The sequence below is a fragment of the Cyprinus carpio genome, chromosome A13, assembly GCF_018340385.1.
Source record: "Cyprinus carpio isolate SPL01 chromosome A13, ASM1834038v1, whole genome shotgun sequence".
Classification (NCBI taxonomy): Eukaryota; Metazoa; Chordata; class Actinopteri; order Cypriniformes; family Cyprinidae; genus Cyprinus; species Cyprinus carpio.
The window spans coordinates 16,874,346-16,894,404 of NC_056584.1; the positions used below are offsets into that span (position 1 = coordinate 16,874,346).

The 20,059-nt window shown below is 35.5% G+C and overlaps 1 protein-coding gene across 3 annotated transcripts; it reads left to right on the plus strand.

The window, feature by feature from the left end:
* The first annotated feature begins 2,249 nt into the window (after positions 1-2,249).
* On the plus strand, positions 2,250-16,765 carry LOC109079608 (phosphoribosyl pyrophosphate synthase-associated protein 1-like). 3 transcript variants are annotated; one of them, XM_042769028.1, is made up of 12 exons: positions 2,250-2,484; positions 2,968-3,020; positions 4,807-4,873; positions 5,274-5,446; positions 5,686-5,801; positions 5,894-5,949; positions 6,621-6,766; positions 9,436-9,474; positions 13,611-13,681; positions 13,763-13,909; positions 14,289-14,477; positions 16,380-16,765. In XM_042769028.1, exons 1-11 carry the CDS (start codon positions 2,402-2,404, stop codon positions 14,445-14,447), a joined length of 1,110 nt encoding a protein of 369 aa, XP_042624962.1. In that variant the 5' UTR covers positions 2,250-2,401; the 3' UTR covers positions 14,448-14,477; positions 16,380-16,765. The 3 variants fall into 3 exon arrangements, with proteins under 3 accessions (XP_042624962.1, XP_042624961.1, XP_042624963.1); XM_042769027.1 differs by having other exon boundaries at positions 16,384-16,765; XM_042769029.1 differs by lacking the exon at positions 9,436-9,474 and having other exon boundaries at positions 2,253-2,484; positions 16,384-16,765.
* The last annotated feature ends 3,294 nt before the right edge of the window (positions 16,766-20,059 follow it).

Below are 20,059 nucleotides of genomic sequence, written 5' to 3' on the forward strand. Positions count from 1 at the left end.
ATGTACAATTTTACAAAAAAAATAAATAATAATAATAATAATAATAATAATATACACCACCAGTTTTTGAACAGTAAGATTTTTATTATTTTTTAAAGTCTCTTCTGCTCACCAAGCCAGGATTTATTTGATCCAAAACACAGCAAAAACAGTAATGTGAAATATTTTTACAATTTAAAAGAACTGCTTTCTATTTGAATGTATTTTAAAATGCAGTTTTTTCCTGTGATCAAAGCTGAATTTTCTTCATCATTACTCCAGTCTTCAGTGTATGAACATAATAATAATAAAATGTTTTTTGAGCATCAAATCAGCATATTAGAATGAAGGATCATGTGACTGGAGTAAGTCACCTTTGAAATCACAGGAATAAATTTCATTTTAATAGAAATATAGAAAATTGTTATTTTAAATAGCAAAATATATTACAAAAGCAAAATATTATACAAATATTTTAAAATTGGACTGTTTTTGCTGTACTTCGGATTAAATTAAATGCAGGCTTGATGAGCAGAAGATATTTCTTTAAAAACATTAAAAAATCTCACTGTTCAAAAACGTTTGACTGGTTGTGTTTTAACAAAAGGTATGCTCCAAATATTATAAAGTCTGAGCAGCTGAATGAACAGCTGAATGATCAGATAAACAGTTCTTGACATGCAGTACACACACATACATACATAGACTACACAGAGAGATTCCTTGCTTCAATATATCCTCCGATTCTCCCTCCAGGTAGTCTCTGATGGCATTCTGTTGATTTTTACTGTCCATCTGGAGAATGGCAGGTCCTGTCACCTCCCCACAGAATAACCCACGATGACTCTGTACCATGCTGGACCAATGTCCCTTACAAACTTCCACTTTATGTCCTCTTGGCGCTCCTGTTAAAAATAGAGAATACATACGTGTTGGGGGTATATGTGTCCACTAAAAATTATTTACCTCATCATTCTACATAAACATATTTATGATTTTAAACCACAAAAATCAATATATCTAAAGAAATGCTCTCACCATACCTCCATGCACCACTGCATGGCTTATGTGGTCCTTCAAGTGAACTGTAACAAGTAATTTTCTTTACTGGTGAAACTGCAGCAGGGACCCCTTAACCCGGGAGAACTGCCCTGCATCAGGCTTGGACTGAAAATGTGTAGAATGCTGTAAAACATGACAAACAAACATTATGTGATCTTTTCGTTAATATAGAAGAATACAAAGATAATTTGTGACATACACAGAGTTATCCAGCACCACATAATGAAATGATGCGGTTGCCCAACCAAGTTACTGTGCATGGGTACTGTGATCAGATTATATCATTAAAGATGTCATATGTATGTGTGTGTGAGTGTGTGTGTGTGTGGTTGTGGTGGTGGTGGTGGTGGTGGTGGGGGGCAGGTAAGTACATATGTGTGAGAGGGATGAAGTGTGTGTGTCTGAGTGGGTGAGATGAGTGTTATGTGTGGGGGGGAAGGGTATAAAAAATATTGCACATTGATTCATAATTGATTTTATGTTGTAAGACTTGTGCCTTCTATCTATCTATCTATCTATCTATCTGTCTCTCTATCTATCTACACATGTATGTATGTATATATGTATGTATTTGTGTGTGTGTGTGTACACATGCATGCCACGAATACATACATACATATATACATACATGTGTGGATATAGACCCCCCAACATAAAAACACTCATCTCACCCCCCACCCCCAAACACACACACACACACACACACACACACACACACACACACACACACCACACACACACACACACATATATATATATATATATATATATATAATATATATATATATATATAATATATTAAGTTTGTTGCTAGCAATAACGTGCCTGTGTGAAGTTGAAATTAAAAATACTTACTGTTGTTTATGCACATGCACACAAATGACGGACACGTTCTTAAAGTTGTCAACGTTTGGTAAAGAACAAAGATATTTTTTTACTTACCGACACGGCAAACAATACCTTATTTTTAGCGGTTGGCAAACAATACCTTCTTATTATCGATGCTTCTTCCTGTTTCAAAATGATTGAGAATGTGACGTATTTTGACATGGGCGTGGTCTGTGACGTCACACTTGGATGTGGGCCGGGTTGGATGTCCACCGCAGGCTGCAGCGAGACGCTCCTCAGTTATTTTGGTCCACACTCCATACCAGTTGGTGGCGGTAATAAACTATTTTGTTGCGGAACTCGCGCAGAAGAAATCGACTGGTTGTTTGGAAACTGTAGTAAACCTGCAGAGCAGCAGTTGCACTTCTTCAGCGGTTATTATATCATTCACATTGCTAGATAACGCAGCGGCTTTGTAGCGCTAGTCCCGTAAACCTCTCAGATTCGCCGTTGTCCGTCAGGTAACGTTAACATGAACGTGGCTAAAAGTGGTTACCACGTTTTCTGTGCCAACTCCACGCCGGCGTGCACTGAACTCGCTAAGAAGATTACCGAGTAAGTCTCCCGTGACCAGCTGCTCAGTATTTCACGAGGACCTTGATTTCAGATGCCGATCTTGATGTTGTGTGAATGTGCAGCAGTGCTGTTGGGATTTCTGCCTGTAAGTTAGATCAGATTCAGCAGAGCACACGGCAGTCTGGCCTGTGCTTTCTTCAGGCCGTTATTTTGATGCCAGCTGCTGCATACAATGTGGCTTTGGACTGATAACTGAAAGATTGATTTATAAAGTATACGAGCACCAGGGTTTGAGTGTACTTACTGTGGAAAGTGAATGCAGTGTTTTCTCCACGGAATAGAGGTGAACATTGGGCTAATCATATACAGTGGGGCGGGCTGTGCATGAAAGTAGTCTGCATTCATTGCAAACAGTGCCTGAAATAATTCAATCAGGTTGTCATGCAGCTCTGCTTCAAAGTGACTTTCGTGATAGGAAAGGTTTGGCATGCCTGTGTTGATTGTCTGCTTGTGTCTGCACAGGCGTCTGGGAGTTGAGCTGGGGAAGTCTGTTGTTTACCAGGAGTCAAACAGAGGTGATCAATGCACTTTATTTACACACATACTCTGTCGCTGGGAGTGTGACCCTTACAGAGCTGGGTAGTAACGGATTACATGTAATCTGGATTACGTAATTAGATTCCAAAACTCAAGTACTTGTAATTAGAGTAAACTACTTTTTAAAATACTCGTAATCAGAGTACAGTTACTTTTTTATGGATTACATATTATTTACACAATGGTAATAAGTTGTTTACAAATCATTTATTCTCCTAAATTTCCTTATTTTTAATGTTTATATTTTTTCCTAATAAACCTGCCGCTTAAATACGTTTGTGATTCTGCGAGTTTTTCCAGCGGAGAGGGGGAGGGATGTCAGAATCACGCTCAGAAGAAATCAGCTAAGATAATGGAAAATGGAGGGGAACGCAGCCTTTAATCACTTGATGTACTGACATCATTTCATTTAAAAAAAAAAAAATGGAAAAATGTCACTGTTCAGTGTAAGATCTGCCTACCAGGGATTAATTTGCTGTCCACTGAAATCTTTGATCTAGCAAAGTTATTGCTGGGAATTTCATGTTCTTTAATATATTTTTTGTAAAGTTGATTTTTCTTCATTGTTACTACCTTATGCACTTCAGGTGTTTTGAGATGAAATATTTGACTTAGAAATGGTCCATACATTGCACTTGAAAAAGAAGCTATTGTGGCTCTTGTTGGTGAATTAAATATATTTTCTGGACTATATTTTTTCTTTGTATCTGTCAAAATAGTACAAGATTAGGCTAATTCAATTTATGTGATATCAAAAATAAGGGTTACCACAAATGTAATCTAAATGTAATCAAAAAGTAATCAGATTACGTTACCAAAAATGTGTAATCTAAGAGATTATATTACTGACTACAAATTTTGTCATGTAATCTGTAATCAGTAACTGATTACAATTCATAAGTAATCTACCCAGCTCTGGACCCTTACACCCTGTCGCATTTTGACATGGACTTAAACAGATGTCTCATTACAGTCATTTAAGTTACTGATTTATAATTTTCAAACACTTCATGTTTATTGCTCTCAAAGTCAGCACAGTTCATAACAATAATGTTTTTAGTGCATCACACAAAACTGCATTTTGCATTGCATTTTTTTTTTTGTATTTGTACGCACAGGAGAACTTCTATGATGAAATGTATTTTAGATTAAATATCTGTGTATACAATTTCATCTTAACATGATTTAATGGCCACCCAGATTGATTATTATTATTATTTATTAAAATTAAGAATTAGTTTTAGTATGAAAGTTATTGCTAAATAATGATTTGCTCTTGAAAACACCTTATTTTCATACAAAAACACATTTTTTTTAACAAATGTGTGATTATGCATGCTTAGTTAATGAGACTTACTGTTGAAGTTCATAAGGCTATAAATAAATATATAAATAAATGCATAGTATGTTATCAAGGGACATCAAATGTAGTAAATCTGAAGATATTTTAATAATGGGAATGCGTGTTTTTTAATGCAGTTAATATAATTGCAGTTGTTGATGTGAAGAGTAGTTATGGTCTTAATGGTTAATAATGGAATGGAATAATAATTATTGTTAAGAAGAAGAAATAATTAATCTTATTAATAATGAAATGATGGTCTTAGAAAATAGACTTCATTTCATTATTAAAAATATAGTTTCTTATTTTTATTTTGGGGTAAAATATTGCATTTTCTTCATGAGGTTCGCCCAATCAGGTTAAAGTCAACCAAATAACTGATTTTCCATTGATATTTTGATGTTTTTGCTTTTATCTGACAGAAACGAGGGTTGAGATCAAAGAGTCTGTGAGAGGACAAACGATCTTCATCATCCAAACCATTCCCAGGTCAGAGTGGATCCAGTTCGGGAATATTAGATCTGCATGCTTATTAATCTGAAGTGTAATTTCATACTGTTTAAACTTATTTGTGCCTGTGACTTTTAGCTGTGTGGTCATAACCCACATAGGTATTGCGTGTGCTGTCATCTAAGTATCTCTAGACTTGCTTAGAGCTTTATATGCCATATATTCACCATATACTTGCCGAGATTTTTCTGGTCGTGAATAGTGCATTATTAGCATGCACCCTAATGTCATTTTGACCACTTGTTTTTCCTTGGAACACAAAAGGTTTAAAGTGAAGTCTTAGCTTCTTGCTAAATTGCATGTCTCAGAATGCAGTTCTCAGCAGGCCCAGAAGCGCTTTCCAACAATTAGCTAAAGTCCATTTGTCTGTGACTGTCAGAGATGTCAACACTGCTATTATGGAGCTGCTGATCATGGCCTATGCACTGAAGACCTCTTGTGCCAAGAACATCATCGGCGTGATCCCGTACTTCCCCTACAGCAAACAGTGTAAGATGAGGAAGAGAGGATCTATAGTGTGCAAACTGCTCGCTTCCATGTTAGCTAAAGCAGGTAAGGGCTTATGATGATGGCTGTCTTGTTCCTACTTCTGTTTTCACCGTAACAGTCAAAAATGTGGACACCACAGTCAGTCTTTATTATTATACATGCATCATAGACACTGGTTGACTGCTTTTTCTGACTGCTCTAAATTAGATACATAATACAATATCCAATGTCTGTGATGTGTTATATCATCATAATCCAGAGTGTTATTTTAGCAGCTCTTAACTGTTTGCAATGTTAACTAGGTCTGACTCATATAATCACCATGGATCTGCACCAGAAAGAGATCCAGGGCTTCTTTACGTTCCCTGTGGACAACCTGCGGGCTTCTCCATTCCTGCTGCAGTACATTCAGGAGGAGGTAATAACTACAGTATTAACTACACTTTTTATATAAAGGCAAAAAAATATGTATTAATGTAATTTTCTGTTCTTCTCCTTTGTTTTGCCTAGATTCCTGATTATAGAAATGCTATAATTGTTGCCAAGTCCCCATCTGCTGCAAAAAGGTAACAACTCCTGGAATTGTGCTAGAAGGAATTTGCAGACTTAAAAAAATAATAAATAAATAAAATTATTTACATTTTCTGATTTTAAGGGAAAATCTGGGTGTGGAAAATAGTGAAATCTGTTAAAGAGAGATGAGAGCGTAACATTTGTAGATGAAAGCATTATTCAATCAGCCGAAACGAATAAAGAAAACATGCAATGGCCACAAAAGAAGATATTTTGAAGAATTTTGGTAACCAAACAGTTAAAAGCACACTGTAAAACATGTCAAGTTGGTTAAACTTAGAAACAAAAGTTCACCTGCTGCCTTAAAAATGTGAGTAAACTCAACTTAAAGATATTCTTTGTTTCAACTCAAAAAGGTGTGTTTAATGTACTAATGGATGAACTATAGCCATGGAAGAAAAAAAAAACAAACTAAAAAGAGGGCTTCCAGCAGCTGTTTGGTTCCTTAAAATATCTTCATTTGTGTTCATTAGAAGAAAGACATTTTTGCAGGAAAAAATGACAAAATTTTAATTTTTGAGTGAACTTAAAGCTTGACGATTATTAAGGAAAAGTTGAGTAAGTGTTCGGGACACCATAACAAGCCACTCATATAAAAATACAGCCGAGAGGATCATAAGGAACATCTCTGTTTGTCTTCCCTCTCTTGCCGTTGTCTGTTCAGGGCTCAGTCGTATGCAGAGCGTCTGCGTCTTGGCCTGGCCGTCATGCATGGGGAAGCTCAGTGTTCAGAGTCAGACATGGCAGATGGGAGGCATTCTCCTCCATGTGTCCGCAACACCTTTGGTCACCCTGGATTGGAGTTGCCATGTAAGAGCCAGCACACGGTGAATCTGTGGGTTGTTGCTGCACATCCCAACAGCTCCAAACCCACTGACTATGACACACCCAGGTTATGAGCACAAACTAGATCAGACAGACAGCTGATTGGGCTTCTCCCAACACCACAAAACCTGTCAAAAATATGTCCTGATTGTATTTCACCCCTGAAATCAAAAGAAAGTAATAGTAGATAATGGTATTTTTCACAAAGAAATTTAAGGTTAATATTTGTGGGACACTTGAGATTTTTTGTTTACATTGTGACCTTTTTTCAGCAAAATTTTTTTTTTATTTTTATTCTTATTAAAGTAATATAATATAATAATATAAATAAAAAGTCATTAAATTGTGAATCATTTGGACCTCATGGTAGTATTTTTTGTATTGCCTTTGAATAAGTAAAAACATTGTATTATAGTAATATTTTACTGTATTGTATTACAGTATTAAGAATAAATGAGTAATGGAAATTCCACCCCCCCAAAAAAGTGTTTTTGTTAAATATTAAAAGCAAAAAAAAAAGGAATACAATTTGATTTTTTTATTGTTGTTTTTAGGTTTTCTATCAAGCTAAATTCTTGCTGAAAAAAATAAATAAACGAAAATTTAATGAATGTTCATGTGCTTAACTGTCATGAAAATAATGCCACATTGCAAACAAAGTGTAGAAAAGACTCGACTGAAAGCAAATTATGTTTATCCAAAATAAATTGGAAAATATCTGTTTGCTTTTCCTATTGATTTTGGGTGAAATGTGACCAGGACATGTTTTCATAAGTTCATAAAATGAGTCTGATAATTAAGGGTTCGGCTGCAGCATTCAGTTCACAAAATGACTGATTCCAGAGATTAGGGAGTTCAGTTTTTTTTGTTAAATCTTCCCCCATTCATTTATCACTGTCTCTAGATGCTTGCAAAGACTTTGTCTCAAAACCTACTAAAATGAGTTGCTTACACAGTCTCCTCTGTTCAGTTCCAAACCTACTGAGCAATCCAACTAGAAAAAAACAAATACTCAATAGTGACAGGAATGATCAATCATGAAAACTCATTAATTGCATGATACTGGTACATTTACGAGTAATAGCTACACACAAATATGTCAAAATGGGGTCTTGGTTTTAATTTTGTGGCTGTTTGGCTTTATCTAGTGATCAGAATGGTTAGTTTTTATTCTTTAAAAATAGATCTGTCTGAAGCATGTGCATTTATGGACCCACAATTATTTCCTGTCACGAGAATTATATTCCATGACGAAGTTCAGTTCTGGTGTGTTTAGAACGACACCAGTAAACTAGGTTTTGAGACACAGCTATTATTTTCACAATTCCATGTGCTAATCGTTCTAGGTTTCAAGATTCTCACTTATTGTTTTTCTTGCACGCACAGTTACGTCAGTGTTGAAGGGAATTAAGATCATAAAGAAACTACGATATTTAGTATATTAATATCTGAGCCGTCCAGTGTGATGTGTGTCTTGGCCTTTGTATACTTACAATGCCTGAGAGAAGTTCACTTCAAGTGGCTCTATGTACATTTATGTTTTTTATATGGACTTTGACAATCCTTAAAAAAGACCCTCACTTTGCTCAATTTCAAAGCACTAAATTTAATAGAAAAGTTTAAGAAAAGTTAATTTGAAAGCTTTTATAGTTAGGGATGTAACGATTCACTCAACTCACGATTCGATTCACGATTTTGATTTCACGACTCGAGTCACGATTTTATTTTTGAACAAAATGAGATTTAAGATAAATTATAAATTATATGTGTCCTTTTATTATTGCTTGGACAAAATGCTGCACATTTCTTTATGAAATAGAAATATAACTATAATAATATACTAATATAGCACTTGCATATTATTGATCTTTTGTTGGTTTTCATTGCTGCTTTTGTCCTCATTTGTAAGTCGCTTTGGATAAAAGCGTGTGACAAAATTAAAATATAATGTAAATGTAAATAACAAAACTAAATTGAAATTTTAAAACAAGCCCAAATCAAATAAATAACACACAAAAAAGAAATCTCTTCATATAAACAAAACAAGGCTTTGTGCTCTTTCCATTAAAAATTAGAGGCAACCACTGCATTTTAATCATAATCCAAAAAAAGATGCTGCATTCATGCAATATGAGCAGTTTTTAATCTAAATTAAATTGTATAATTTAGAAATTCTTAAGCTAAAACAGAATGGTTTGACTTCAGTTTTGTGAAACTATACATCTGCATGAAACAGCGGATGAGCTGAATGAGATGCAGATTCACTCTCTGCCAGCAGGTGGAGCTTAAAGCGTATCCTTGGTTTCTGCTGTAAACAAAGCAGCGCTGCACTTATGAACTTTAATATGCATTATACAGAGGCAAGATGAAAAGAAAAAATACCATCTAAACTTTTCCAAAGACAGTAAGTTCCCCTCAGACATGCATTCATATAAACTCCTACACCTAAATGAATTGCGATTTGTTTAGCATCTCAACCGATTTAAATCGTCACATATTTGAATCGATTTTCAACCGGCTCGCAGTTAATCATTATTTATAGTATATTTTGGTATGGTTTAATAAGGATTGTTGAAGTCCTGGTTTCTTGTCTGTATGTTTTATCATTTGTGTGTGGATTTTTGTTTAACGTGATGTTTATTTATTGGTAATAGGCAAACAACAAGCTCCGTTCCCAGGCATAGAGCTCCCAAGTACGATGGTTAACTCTATTTGCTACCGATCACAGCAGTGAACACGCTCAAATGGTTCCTATTGCATGTGTGCAGTGGGTGAGGTCTCTCAGTGTCTGGGATCCCAGCACTCTGAAGCAAGATACTGAGTAAACAGCAAGAGATATTTACTCTTAGAATTCCCTCAATATTATGAAGAGCAGTTAAAAATTGTTTTAATAATATTATTATACAAAGTGGGGATGGGCGGTATGTCCAAAATATCACAGGTATTTTTATATCATGCTAACAGTATATATCACATATTAGTTATTTTCAATATAAATTCAAATATTAAATTATAAACTTTTTTATAACAATGTCTTAATGACTACTTTTGCAAATGAAATGTACTTCATCTTATACATTTTTTTTTCATTTGAAATAAAACATAGTTTGTGACTAAATTTTGATATTTAGAAGCCATTGTAAAATAGGCAATAAAAACACACATAGTGGCTCTATATATAAATATATCTACCTATATACCACCCAGCCTTAATAATTTGTACCTAATAATGGTAAAAAAGAAATGTCTAAGCTTCAGAGTGCTTCTGTCAAACAGCACTAAGAAGCCTCAAATGAAGTGCTTATTTTCAAATTCCATGTAATTACCATCGTTCAGAACTGGAACCATTGAATGTCTGTCCGAGAGAAATGCCTTTATTTGTGATCCAGGCTCATCTTGCCAGTCAACACTCCATGCCTGCTTATGAAAACCCCTAGACTAGAGTTCTCAAATGGTAGTCTTTTAGCTGCTTGTAACCAAGGTCCCTGCATCGTCTTGGAAACACATGACCTTAAATAAATAAATAGAGGAAGGTGTTTACTGTTAGATCATGTAGTATGTAGAATTATAGGGTCTGATAGAGGGTCAAGAAAAAATAACTAAATTGATAAAAATAAGCTAGCATATATGGAGTCAGCATATGCTATGTGTTCACAAGTACAAAGAGAGAAACCGTATTTAGAAAATTTTACAATATCTGTTGTTATACTTTAAACTTGCTATATATCAGCACTTGTTGGGGTCGCTCACACAGGACGTCATCTTGCATTCCATCTCTGTTGTTTATTTGTTTATTTATTTTTAATTATTGATAGTCTACTGTATGTTGACAGGCACTACACAAACATCAGCCATTTTTATATTCATTGTCTAGAGCCATGAGCTCCACATTCTCAAGTAGTGATGCACCGAAATGTGCCATATGACAATTTTTGATCGTGGACAATTAAAATGTCTCCCCAATCTGCTTTTGAAGAAATATCATAGTATCATGTGCTACAGCACACATTCTGTCGGTTCTCGATATACTGTACAAATGTGAACTCAGCGGTAGAGTTACACTCATGGCACACTGCACTTAAGTACATTGTTTGCATGTGCTTTAAAGCCTTGGCGGTTAAACATTAAAAAGCCTGTCAAACAGCGCTTGATTGCTGGACTAAGTTATCTTCTGCATCTGATTACACTAATACTTTCCAAAACACACAAGGTTTACATATAAACACAGTTGGTTATGTCTAAAATGAAAGCAAACAGTTGAGAGAAAAACGGCTGCGTGTCTGTATATTAGATGCGTACAGCTCTTACAGTGACAGCAGACTAAAAGTGATGAGTGTGTTTATTTTTGATGTTTGAGGGGTTTTTTAGCCATAGAATGATAACTTTTTTATTTTTTTATCACTCTCGTGTTGTCCCAAACCTGTATTAATTTCATTCTTGTGCTGAACACAAAAGAAGGTATTTTGAAGAATGTGGGTAACCAAACAGTTGCTGGTCCCCATTGACTTTGATAGTCTGAAAAAAAATTCTTCAAAATAACTTATGTTCAACAGAAACTCATCCAGGTTTAAAACAACTTGAGAGTGAGTTAATGAAGACAGAATTTTCATGTTTGGGTGAAAGATTCATTTAATCTTAATGAAAAAAATAAATAAAAAAAAAACTGCTCTTGACTAAAGAACTTTAATACAGTTGTTTTAATAAGAATAGATGTATGATTTATACAGCGAACTTCTGCTAAATACACCTACCATACCAGAAAATTAAAGCACTGTTGGTTTTATTTGTATTTTATGTGCATTTGTAATGTATATCTTTGATCTTATTTTTTAATAACAAATATAAAATAATGACAAAGATTTTTATCTTCACCTACTTTGGCCTAAATATCTGCCATTATTTTTTGTTACCTTGTAAAGCTTTATTTTTAAAATCGGGAAATCATTTTGGCTGTACTGCAAAGAAAAACATGCAAAATAGTAAAACCAACATGACAAAGAATTGTGAATTTCCTGAAAACAAATCGTGATATGTGTTTGCAATATCACCCCCCCCCCCCCCCCCCCCAACACCAAAATATTTTTTTTTATAAGTTGTAAGGTTATAAGTTTTTATAAGTAGAAAAGCAAAACCCGAAAATAAAGTTTTGGTAATTAAATTTGAATACATTTTGGTAATTAATTTTTAAATTTGAATTTTTTTTTTTTATGTTTTTCAGGGTGTAGTGTTCTCGGATGAAAATTAAACCAGTTGTAGTAAAGTTCCTCAGCAACTTGATATTTTTAGGCAAACAAATGTTAAATATTGCCTCTCTACCATCATGTTTAAACATCTCTGCTGACATTTACTTGTTGTGTGTTCACACTGTGTGCACTAATGACACTGAGAGTCAAAATGAGTCACCGGAAAAGTGTTCATAAAATTTCACACTTTGGTCAATGATTTTGGCCCATCAGTTATTTTGGCTGAAGCAGAATTTCCCTTTTGTTTACTGCAGGATCCCACAGTATCAGCAGATCACTGTCTGCATTGATAGTCGCTGCATTATTAGATAAACTCTGCCATGTAACTAATCACTGCAGGAAAATTATATCATCACTGCCATGCTGATTGGCTGATAACACCACAAGATGTCTGCAACGACAGCAGACAGCAATTTCACAGTTTTTTTGTATAGGCTCTCCAAATAAATCTGCCACTAGAATTCTCTATAGAATGTTTGACTGATTCAAGATTATTATTATTATTATACATTTAACTAGTGAGTCTAAAAATGTAACTACAACATGATTCAAGTAACATTATCTTTATGAAAAACGTATTAAAAACCATCTGATTAAAGAAAGTTCTTCAAGTGCAGTACACATGAAGTAGTCAACATGCTGTAAATGTAAAAAAAAAAAAATCACTTGTTAAATACCTTTGCATGAAATATGAAGGGAAATATTGTACAAACCTTTGCAGCATCTCGTGCGTGTTATGACATTCAGAAAATTTGGTTCTATCGTTGCCCTCCCAACAACTGTAGCTCTTTTTAAGCCAAGAACCCGTCCTCTGTGAACGGCACCTTTCAAAGATGCAGTTTTACAGAACAGCATCTCCTTACAGCAGCAGTCTATTGAATATAATTAGGAGAGGTGTCTGTAAGCCTCATTAGCCTGTAAAAGCGAATGTATGAATATGGAACAGCTCTGTGGGTCGTGCTCTTGCTGAAAGGCATGTGTTGAAGGCATGCATAACTCCTTTAACCCCCCTGTATTCTTAAATCGACCCACAAGTCTTTCTCTCTCATGGTTACTTGGATCGGAGTGTGTGTTTTGGCTGTGTTCCTGTGTCCTTCCTCTGGATGAATGACATTAGCCCTTCTTGACCACTCCTAAATTACAGCAGTGTCCTGGAGTCTGTCATGTTGACTCGAGGACAGATTGATGAGTAGATTCCTGCACTGACTCTTAGTGTAAACCTCTAGATATTCGCTTCTGTGATTGGGTATACTGGGGACCAAGAACTGATCATTTTGACTTCTGCATGGCATGAGTTTTTCATTCCTTTTTGGATTGAATTGTAGGTGGGGTAAAATGGGGAGCGTTCTCCATCAAGCTAGTGCTACAAAATGTGTACTGGGGACCATGCTGGACTCTTTGAATTCTAGTTTTACCATTTGAGTATATGGGTTGGTTGGGGCATCGCCTAAACTTCTAGGCCACTGCATAAACTTGAACCCATCTTACCCAATCTACTTTGATGATGACATGTGATTGATTTGGCCTCTTGGTCTGAAAACTGTTTCCTGAAAAGATGACAAACTAGTTGATATTTGTCTTTATAGTAATGATGGCCAAGGAGAAACCACCCATCACTGTTGTCGGAGATGTTGGAGGCCGCATCGCCATCATTGTCGTAAGAAATTGGACTAGTTATCAGTGTGATGATCATTTTTGGTTGATGGGACAAACCATGCATGTTGTGTCCGTCCTGTAGGATGACATCATCGATGATGTGGAGGACTTTGTGGCAACAGCTGAGATTCTGAAAGAGAGAGGAGCTTATAAGATCTACGTCATGGCCACCCACGGCCTCTTGTCAGCAGACGCCCCGCGCCTCATCGAAGAGTCCGCCATAGATGAAGTGAGTCTTTCAGCTCATCATGGCACATTGAAACTAAGTGATGCTATTCACATTTGAAGTATGACAATTCCAGATTTACTGTGACTCTGTTGAAACTGATAGTTTGGGCATGGATTAGGAAGAGAAGGTTATTCTTCAGAAGAGTTCAGCTGTAACTCTTTCATATGGAGTGAAAATAAAATTCATGAAGTTTTCTTACACAAGTGGCATTATTTCCAGAGAATGGGTTTGATGTCCATCAGCAGTTGCTTACCTTCATGTACATGGATGCTTAATACATTCAGCATCAAATATTGATGTGAATTTTGAAGAAAAAGAAGAAAAAAAAAAGTGTATGAAATGATGACCAAATGTTTGGGATATCTTTATGGTCTTTTAGGTTGTGGTGACCAACACTGTCCCTCATGAGGTGCAAAAGCTGCAGTGTCCTAAGATCAAGACAGTGGATGTCAGTATGATCCTGGCCGAGGCTATCCGACGCATTCACAATGGGGAGTCCATGGCCTACCTGTTCCGCAATATCACAGTAGACGACTAGCCAATGAGCACATTTACATTAGAGACAAAGGTGAGGTGTAGAGTTAAGGGAAATATTTTCCCCTTAAACACTTGAGAGGTGCTTTTTTTATACTTTGTGATACTCTGCAGTAAAATCAACAGTTTTAGGTCTACTGGTAAAACTTTACAGTAAGATTAATTCATTAACTAATATTAACTAGCAATGAGCAGTTCATTTGTTACAGTATTTATTAATTTTTTTTTAACATTAGTCAATCAAAATACTGTGCATTGTTAGTTCATATTAGTCTAGTTTGAACAGACACAACTTTTGATTTTAATATTAGTGAATGTTGAACTTAGCATGAATTAATGAATTAGAAGTATTCTTATTATTCGCACCTCCTTGTTTATTGTTGGCTTATGGTTTGGTATTGTAAAGTGTTACACGTCTACTTTACTGTCAGAAAACTGATGATGTCACTGCTTACCAGTATTTCTGGTTCATTTTGGTTTAATTGTGCCATAGTTGCTTCAAAACGAAAGGGGTGGTTCATCCAAAAATGAAATATTTTTCATATTTACTTGTCGTTCAAATTGTGTATTACTTTTGTCTTAAAGGCCTTTTTCTTAAAGGCAAACTGTCCATTTTTGGTAATATTATAAGAGTGTCCAGCATATTCTTCAAAATATCCCTGTGAGAGTCAAAGTCATACAGGATTGGAGTGTGAATACAGTAAATACTGATTATTATTTTTTTGTGTGAACTATTCCTTAAACACTTAAAATCTGTGGTGCACGTTAAGGAATCAAAATGTAGTATGTTACAGAAAATGCTGGTTTCTAAATGTTTTTGCTTGGTCGATTTGTGTAATGAATGTTTACTCCAGACGACAAACAAATGAGCTCTAAATGAACCAAGTACTGTGAATACTTCTCGTAAAATGCATCTGTACTCCTACATAACAAAACTAAGCCAGCAAAAATGGCATGCTCCTCAGTTTCAGTCTATTACATTTGTGTGCTAATTTTAAGATCTGTAATGAAAATTTTGTCATTATTCACTTACCCCCATGTCGTTCCAAACCCATAAAAGCTTTGTTCGTCTTCCGAACACAATTTAAGATATTTTGGATGAAAACCGGGAGGCTTGTGACTGTCCCAGACTGACAAGTAAAGTGTCAAGGTCCAGAAAAGTATGAAAGACATCGTCAGAATAGTTCATCTGCCATCAGTGGTTCAACCATAACATTATGAAGCAACGAGAATACTTTTTGTAAGCAAAGAAAACAAAAATAGCGACTTTATTCAACAATTCCTTTGTCATCGGTCTCCTCTGTGTCTCTCCATATCACTGTATGCTGCGTATACTCTTCTGTATCATCCGCGCCAAAAGGATGCGCTGTTTCTACGTGTATTTAGCTTTGATTTTAAAGAAAACAGCACATCCTTGTGGCGCGGCCACAAGGAATTTTTATTTTCCTCTCTTACGAAAAGTATTCTTGTTGCTTCATAACGTTACGGTTGAACCACTGATGGCAGATGAACTATTCTGACGATGTCTTTCATACTTTTCTGGACCTTGACACTTTACTTGTCAGTCTGGGACAGTCACAAGCCTCCCGGTTTTCATCCAAAATATCTTAAATTGTGTTGTGAAGACAAACGAAGCTTTTACGGGTTTGGAACGACATGGGGGTAAGTGATTAATGACAAAATTTTCATTTTGGGGTGGAGTATCCCTTTAAATGAAACATATTAGCAATACTAAGCCAGTTATATACTACAGACATTTTTTAGCATAACTAAATGCAGTATACTGTTAACACATGGCTTTGTAGCAGTGACATCCACCCGATCAGATAAAACCATTTAGCTTTTGCTTCCTGATTAAACCTTAGCGGTGGTTGAGACAGGATTGTAAAACCGAATGGTAAGCTGATAACCACAATGCATGAGTTTTGTGTGTCAGGTAGACCGGGGATCACTGACGGATGAAGAAAACGTGGACCAGCACGGCCCCTGCACGTCCCTGTACTCCCTCTGTGTGCATTTGTCTCTGCGTCGAGCTGTCTGTCAATGTTCGTTTGAAGCACAGCTATACTTCTTTCTTTTAACATCGTCTTCCACTTCTCTGTGTTCCTCAATTGTGCATCAACTAACCGTTTCCCAGTGCCTCACTCTGTGAGAGCGAGTGTGGTTGCTATGGCAACCTTATTCAGAGCTGTTCTAGCTATATTTTTATTAGTGCAAATATGGTCCAACCTAACGGAGAACATGCGTTTTTGCTACAGTGTATTGAATCTGCTGTTGCTTTGCAATCTTATTTTTGTAAATAAACACAAGTGATTTGCTTCATGCTGCTCAGGTGCATCTTTATTGAACTGAATTCACAGAAAAAAAAATTGCATGTAATTTACTCAAGCAATAAGGTACTATTTGAGAATCTCCATCATGTCAGGATGTGATGTCATCGGTGGTCTTCAGTATTAGAGGATGAGTTAGTAAAAGACCCTTTACTTGCTCTGAACTCCTCAGGTTTAGTCACATGACACTGAGGAGCTTAGACCAAGTCAAGGGACCCAAACAAAACTCAGAAACATGTGTCCAGGTTACATTTTGCCACTGAATCAAAATTAATATATATTTTTTTGGTATATAAAAAATTGCATGTTTTTAAGAAAGTAGTTTGCATTCTATATTCATGAGTATTGTCATTACCATTATGCATCTGCACTTGTGTTTTGTTTGATTTTCTATTGGGAATGATGGTGTCAGTATTATGATACTATATATATATATATATATATATATATATATATATATATATATATATATATATATATATATATGTGTATGTATTTTTTTACTATTTATATATATATATAGCTATATATATAAATATTTTTATAAATATTTTATTATTTCATTTCATTTGGATGAATTCAAATCATCTTAATGGTTCTACAATTTACATTTTCTTTGAGGAAAATATAATAAATTCTTAATTCTTTACATTTTTAAGTGAAATGCCACCTAACCATGTTCAATTAATACTATTTTTTATTTTATTTTATATATTTTTTTGGTCTCTGCAATGAAATTCAGTGGGTTTCAAAACTATATTCCTACCAACATTCTACCAAAATATCATCTCTTATGTTCTACTAAAAAAAAGAAAGTCATGGCATGAAGGTGAATAAACGGTGACAGAATTGAACATTTTAAACAGATTTTGTGAGATTCAACATCATTACAGAACTAAAAAGATCAAATATCGACCTTTTATTGACAGTCAGATATATACCTTTGTCAAGTATCTTTACATCTCAAAAGAATAATGATGATCAAATATGCAAACATAAAAACCCATACCTCCGATTGTTCTCCAGCTGTAGCAGGGCTAAACCTCTTTTATCTGTGAAACAGTGTTGAGAGAGCAACACTTATCTGTGTGAGGATGGCTGTAAGTCAGGACTGACGAACAGACAGCTGTGTGTTTAAACCAGACTTAAAGAGGAACTAGACAAGCAGCATTTAGAGGTCACTTCCCGCTTTTGGCCTCAGGAAACAATACACCTTGTCTCTACTGTTCATATGAAAGAGGAAATACTCACAGTTTGTGTGTATAAATGGCTAACTGTATTTTAGTGCATAGAAATTTTGTGAAACGTCTTTACTTAGAAAAGTTGTTCCAAACCTCCATTTTATCTGTGCAGTGCAAAAAGAGATGTTTGACACAATGTCTTGTTTCAAGGCAATCAAAATGCATAATTCATATTGAAAAGATACAAAGATGACTAAAAACATCAATAAAACTGTGCACACGCCTGTCAATTTTCCATTAGTTTACAATCCACAAATATTAATATCATCTCTCAAAAGGATAAAACAAAGATATGTGAACAAAATACAAGTTTTGGCCATTTGCAACACATATAAAACATCCGCCACAATATTTTAATTAAAAAAACAGCTTTACATTCTAAAATGTTTAATGTGAAAACACTTAAGGTGCCTTTAAAACATGATTAAAAGATCAATTTCAGTACACACCTTTTTAATGCTGCATACTTTATACCCCGAATCTGAACACAATGCACTGTGGGGAAATATTTAATATTAAACTGCATGTGCATTGAATTTATATTCTGGGTTCATCTGCTTGCCTGTACAAAGTATGCATCATCAGTAAGGTGTATACTGATTTTGGCCTTGATATATCACTGTCTTACCACATTAATGCAGACCTCATATAAAAAAAAAATAATAATAACTCTGCGGTCAGTGGAAGAAAGCCTTGTTTTGCCCTCCATGTGGGCGTTCCTGATGAAAGAGTGTGACGTCACGTGAAAACTATGAATTAAACTGTTTTTCGTTGTTACATTTTCACTTGCCGCTTTGGCATATTTCATTTGTTTTAAGTATACAGAAAGTGTAGAAAGTAAAAGCAAGTTTAAGGTTAGAAAGCTGAACATTTCAATCCATGATGTAGATGAGTTTGTTTCTTCGCTGGATTGGATTTGGAGAAATGTAGCATTACATCACTTGCTCACCAATGGATGTGCTGCAGTGAATGGGTGCCGTCAGAGTGCGAGTCGAAATAGCTGACAAAAACATCACAGTAATTCACAAATAATCCACAGGACTCCAGTCCATCAGTTATAGCATTTTAAAGCAGAGAGTTATGTGTCTGTAAGAAACAAATCCATTAAAGACATTTTAACAATATTTAAACCATCACTCCTGGTAAAGCCTGTCCCTTGTTGTCTTCTCACATCCAAATCCACCAACGCATTTGTTTAGAACTATTTTGAACTGTTTTTGCCTATAAACAGTGCTGGATCTGTGCATATTTCTCTCCTGATTCAGACAAGATGACTTTTTCACTGGAGAAAGCAATATTATGGACTTGGGACTAGGGTATTTTTGCTGGATACAATGGTCAGGGGGGGAAAAGACTTGATGAAATTGTTTATTATGAACATGCAGCTTTGGAGCTATGTGGATTATTAGATGTTACTCTCTGCTGTTTGGACTTTCATTGTGGTGGCACCCATTCACTTCAAGTGATGTAATGCTGAATTTCTCTAAATCTACATCTTGGATGATCTGAGGGTAAGTTTAATCAGAATTTTTTTTTTTTTTTCTTTCCGGTAAACTATTCCTTTAATATTTTAGCAGTGTTGCTTAAAAAGGGCCAGCAGAGGTTGTACTTCCTACACCAGCTGAGGAAGTTCAACCTGCCAGGAGCAGGAGCTGCTCACACAGTTCTGCTCCGCGTCAATGAGTCCGTCCTGTGTTCATTTATAACTCTCTGGTTTGGTTCAGCCACCAAATCAGACATCAGGAGACAAATACTCAGGAGTGTTGAGAGGGCAATAAATGCATCCCTGCCCAAACTCTAAGATCTTTACACCTCCAGAGTGAGAAAAAGGGCTGAGAAATCAGTTCAGAGCCCACACATCCAGCCCACTTTCTCTTTTAACTGTTGCCCTCTGGCTGCTGCTGTAAAACACTGAGGAATCAGAACAGACAGACATAAGAACAGCTTTTCTCTCAGGCAGTACTGAGTCTGAAAAATTAAACAACTTTCACCAAAACTCCCAGCCATTTATATGTTATGGCCACTATTAAAGAAAATACTTAACA